The sequence below is a fragment of the Protobothrops mucrosquamatus genome, unplaced genomic scaffold (assembly GCF_001527695.2).
Source record: "Protobothrops mucrosquamatus isolate PMUCROS unplaced genomic scaffold, P.Mucros_1.0 scaffold5923, whole genome shotgun sequence".
NCBI classification, from domain to species: domain Eukaryota; kingdom Metazoa; phylum Chordata; class Lepidosauria; order Squamata; family Viperidae; genus Protobothrops; species Protobothrops mucrosquamatus.
The window spans coordinates 5,984-10,831 of NW_015391762.1; the positions used below are offsets into that span (position 1 = coordinate 5,984).

General features: G+C 42.3%; 1 protein-coding gene across 1 annotated transcript; it reads left to right on the plus strand.

Annotated features, from left to right (window-relative positions):
* The first annotated feature begins 750 nt into the window (after positions 1–750).
* Positions 751–3,283, plus strand: LOC107300010 (dual specificity protein phosphatase 13-like). The gene is made up of 3 exons (XM_015829352.1): positions 751–964; positions 1,410–1,627; positions 2,932–3,283. The coding sequence occupies exons 1-3, from the start codon at positions 804–806 to the stop codon at positions 3,150–3,152; spliced, it is 600 nt and encodes a 199-aa protein (XP_015684838.1). The 5' UTR covers positions 751–803; the 3' UTR covers positions 3,153–3,283.
* The last annotated feature ends 1,565 nt before the right edge of the window (positions 3,284–4,848 follow it).

A 4,848-nucleotide genomic window follows, 5' to 3' on the forward strand; every position in this document is an offset into this window, starting at 1 on the left:
AATAGAAGGCGCTTGTGCTCACATGCAGAGCTCCATTCACGTGAGTGGAGCTTCACGCGTGCCCGCGTGCCCATTTCTCCCGCGGCCCAGTTTCGGCTGCGGCCCAGGGGGTTGGGGAATATAGCATTAGTGCATAAGATTCACAAAAACAGCATATAAAATGTGTAAAAATATATAAAACACCAGAAGAGTGAATTAGTTTAAAAATGCACAATACGAATGATGTATAAAATTATGCATGAGCAGTTATGGCTAAGCCTGAGGCCGGTTATCTAGGTCATTTAGCCATTGGACAGCACTGCCCTCGAGATGAAGTCGTTCATGCAGGGGTCCGGGGAACCTTCTGAGGGGGCATTCCCTCACCATGGGATGTAAAGTTGGCCGGACGTTCCCAGCCCCCAGCTGTATTTCCAATATTGGCACCTGCCACGGCTGGCTCAGATCGGGTTGAGTGCTGTCCAGTTTTCCCTTGGAAGATCAAAGCCGGAGGGGCATCGTAATGGATCTCTGGGGGTGGCTGAATGGGAAGAAAATGCAGGCCACGGACATGTTTTTTCCTGCCAGGAAGAAGGTGACTCTCCAATTATATTCTTCCAGCTGTTAGACTTTGTGCCTCCCCCATGGGGAGGCAATTTTCTTTCGGGGAGCCTGCTCTTCGACTGCAGACCTTCGGTTCAACTGGACACTTGTTTTTTTGACGTCCAGCTCCTGTCATTGCTCTGCTTTCAAAATAACAAGTGACCTGCTCCGGAGCAGAGTGAACGATAGAGCCTGGGTGTCAGGTTGTCAACCGACTACTTTAAATGACCATGGCTGACGAGGGCGTTTCGCTGGGCCCTGAAGATCGTAGACCCCCGACGGAAGACAGCCCCAGTGTTCAAGATTTGGAGCAGCTCCTGAATACTGGCAGGTCCTCCTGTCACCACACTGATGAAGTCTGGCCTAATCTTTTCTTAGGAGATCAGTAAGTATGTTTGTCGGAGAGCATGTCTGCCTCTCTAAACAGCCCTTTTCCTATATAATTAAGGCAACCAAATAAATTGCGTCCAAGGATTACTTGATGTGATTAACTACTGTAACAGCTATGCATAGTTATATCCCTGTCTGAAAAGCCAAGCCTAGGGGCTCGTACTGGAGTCTAATGTTTTATTAAATCGTATTTTGAGCAGGTAAGTTAGATTAGCAATTGCCAAAAGACACCAGCTTCTTCCATGATACATGATAAGTCTCCTTTGAGTCAAGCAATTGCACTTTGATTTTTGACCAAAATTTGTCAGCATCTTTGCATGGCATGAAATTGGTGTTTACACCCGGTGAGATATTTCCCATATGAAAGGTGAGTTGATTTAAATTTTAGGGGGAAGAAAGATCTAAATACTTTTTCCTGACAATATCTATCTTTTCTTCAGCGTAGCAGCGCATAGCAGATTCGACTTATGGAAAATGGGGATTAGCCACATTTTAAATGCAGCCCACGGCACTCTCTATTGCCAAGAGTCGCATGATTTTTATGGTGCAACGATTGAATACCGTGGTGTACCAGCTCACGATCTTCCCAGTTTTGATATAAGCCCATATTTTTATTCTTCTGCGGAATTTATACACAAGGCTTTGACTACACCCGGAGGTATGGAAATCAGGATGGCTGGTATTAAGCTGTGACTGGGCATTCACTTGGACATTTGTTCAAGATTATATAAAAAAAATAAATCTGAATATCTGAAGTTAAGGAAGAAAGATCATCCCTTTTGAGTTTTTATGAATCTTCCCTGCAAATGAGTATAAAGATTTATTGCAAGCTTAAGCTGTCTACAAGAATCTGGCCAAGTGACCATGAAGGGAATGCGCGAGAGTTAAGAAAGGAATTCAAGGTGGGCTGGACTGAGATCGCTTGTGGGCATGCAGGGACTCGTGACTGATAACACGCTTGACGCCTCCCTCAGGCTCAGCCTGGTCATCTCCTACAGTTTCCTCCTTGATAATGCTTTCAAATCAAGTGGCCATGTTGCCTGGCTTCATGGCTTCCCGATGGCCTTGTCATCCTGGACCTCCAAGATCCTAGTGAGCCTGTGAGAGCAGCCAGATCTTCTTCCCTCACTGGGGGGAACCCCACCATTCTCCATCCAGGCAAACTGCAGCATCTTGGATAGGCCCAGGCGACAGCAATTGCAACAGTCCAATGGGCAGGTGGTTGTGTAAATTAGCAAGTCCTCTGTGGCAGCCATTTTGCGATGGCATCCATTCACATGCCCTCAAGATTAACAAACTTCCTTTGGCCAAAAGCCTTTGCTTTCCTTTGTGCTTTTTTAAAAAAAAACAACAACGCCATATATAAAGATTATTTTTATTTTTAATTTATTTATTAATTAAATTTATATGGAACATGGCTGTGGGTGGTGTACAACGTTCCTATAGAAAGAGTCAAATAGATAAGACAGTCCTTAGTTAAAGCCATTGTATAATAATTATTAAGCAGAATTAGAAATTATAAAAGCAGAGGAGGAAGAGGAATAATAGAGGGATGTTAATAATAAGGGAGCCACTTCATGAGTTCACCTGTCTCCTGGGGTTCCCCAGGCTTAATAACCAGATCTTGAGGGACTTTCAGAAGCTCAGGATGATGAGGACAACATTATCTCGGGGGGAGGGAAAGATTCCACAATATGGGCGCCATGGAAGAAAAGGGCCCCCATAGGACCACCATATGTAGCTCCTGTAACAAATCAATTCTAGTGAGATCTAGTGAGGTGGGAGAGGGGGGTCCCACAAATAACTGATCCTGTGCATGGTTGGGCTTTAAAGCTCAGTGCCAGCACCTTGGATTCAATTTAGAAGCTTTATGGCTGCCCTACCATAACTGTTTGCCCCACTGCATTTTGCCTCAGCTGAAGTTTCTGGACTCCAACGCCAATCTATCGCTTTTATTTCCAGGCAAAATCTTTGTCCACTGCGCTTTTGGGATAAGCAGATCCTCCTCTTTGGTGCTGGCGTACCTCATGATCTATCATCATTTCTCGCTGGTGAAAGCAATACAGACAGTAAAAGAGCATCGGTGGATCTTCCCTAATCGAGGTTTCCTGAAACAATTAAGAAATCTGGACCTCCAGCTAAGAAAAAATGAACAAAGAAAGAAATGGAATGTACATTTTTAAAAGAAGGAACATATCTTGCAGATGTTCTGTCAGTTGGCACAATATGTACCAAAATTATTCTTTTAGCTGACTTGCAGATATTGCTTCTTGTCAGGTAAAGTTTGCAATGTCTGCAGAATGTTGTATTTATTGAATTATTTATTTATTGAATAATTGAGTCTGTCAATAAGGACATAAGGACAGTTTTTTTCCCCGTGCCGTCACTCTGCTTAACAACTAATTCCTACACCACTGTCAAAATACTAGTAAAGCTGTATTACTATGATACTCCTCATCTTTCGTATTATCTTCCTATGACTATAACTTTGCTTCTTGTATCTTACAATTTATACTGTTTTTGTGTTTTTGTGTGGTTTTTTTTGTACCCTAGTATGATTTATGTTGTTTGCTTAGCTAGTACTATCACTGTTGCATCTTATGATTTATGATGAAGTGTTATATTTCACGATTTATGATGAATGTATTTTCATGTTGTATATGATCATGATTATCACTATTACTTGTGTGTACACTGAGAGCTTATGCACCGGAAACAAATTCCTTGTGTATCCAGCCACATTTGGCCAATAAAGAATTCTATTCTATTCTATTTTGTATGTTAGTCCACAGGGAACTGATGTGGACTAATGAAAGACTAATGAAAAAGAGAAAACAAGAGCCTTGGAAAGAAAGAAAGAGAGAGAGAGAGGGAGGGAAGGAAGGAAGGAAGGAAGGAAGGAAGGAAGGATCATTTATTTTCCCTGGTGGTGTCATGCTTCCTATTTCCAAGGGACTTCATTCAATATATTTGGAATTGCTGTTCAAACCAAGAGACAACAAGCAGTTTAATACTCCATGCACTGTTTCATGCAAAAGCAGTTATTTAGAATTCAAGTTTCCTTGACCCAAACATAATTTGACACATGTGGATAAGGCTGGGCATTTTAAATATATCCTGTCACGGCAAAACCAAATAGATTCGATTGTGAAAAGTATCCTAGCTTGAATTGGCACTTTCCACGCCTGGTGTCAGCCCTCGCTGAAGTCCTGGCACTGAAAGTGCTTTTTAATCTACATGTAGAAATGCTGACGCCGAAATTCTTTTTCTTTCCCCAAGAATGGGGTGGTTTCACAAGCTGAGGGCTCTCTATCTAGCCTTTATGTTGCAATACAGATTGAAGAGACTGCTGACAGAGACAAATTCCTTGTGTGTCCAGTCACACTTGGCCAATAAAAAAATCTATTTTGGTTAAACCCAATAGTTAGTCCCCAGGCAGGGAACAAAGTAATCCTAGATGGCTTATCAGGATAGTTTTTAATCAAATAACATAATACATTGTGGGAAAGGTCGAAAGCGATGCCATCATGTAGAAGGGGCGCAAAAGAAATCTTGAGTATGAATCTGGCAAGAGGGGGGAAAAATATCTTTTGATTGATTTTCTGGATGCTATATAGGTAGTGACTGTGAGGTTTAATAGCAGTAGTTCTTTGTTGTGACTAAAGAGCTTAGACCACGGGTGTCCAACCTCAGCAACTTTAAGAGCTGTGGACTTCAACTCCCAGAATACCCCAGCCAGTCATGCTGGCTGTGGAATTTGCTGGCTGGGGAATTCTGGGAGCTGAAGTCCACAAGTCTTCAAGTTGCCAAGATTGGACACCGCTAGTTTACACTTTTAACGGTAGAGAAAAATATGGATTATTTCTTCCTCATGTTGCT

What these genes read in the sequence shown, in the direction of transcription:
- LOC107300010 (XM_015829352.1), top strand. Translation starts at nt 804, where the DNA reads ATGACCATGGCTGACGAGGGCGTTTCGCTGGGCCCTGAAGATCGTAGA. An exon ending in AATCTTTTCTTAGGAGATCA is followed by an intron (nt 965 to 1,409) that starts GTAAGTATGTTT and finishes TCTTTTCTTCAG; the next exon opens with CGTAGCAGCGCATAGCAGAT. An exon ending in GGCTTTGACTACACCCGGAG is followed by an intron (nt 1,628 to 2,931) that starts GTATGGAAATCA and finishes TTTTATTTCCAG; the next exon opens with GCAAAATCTTTGTCCACTGC.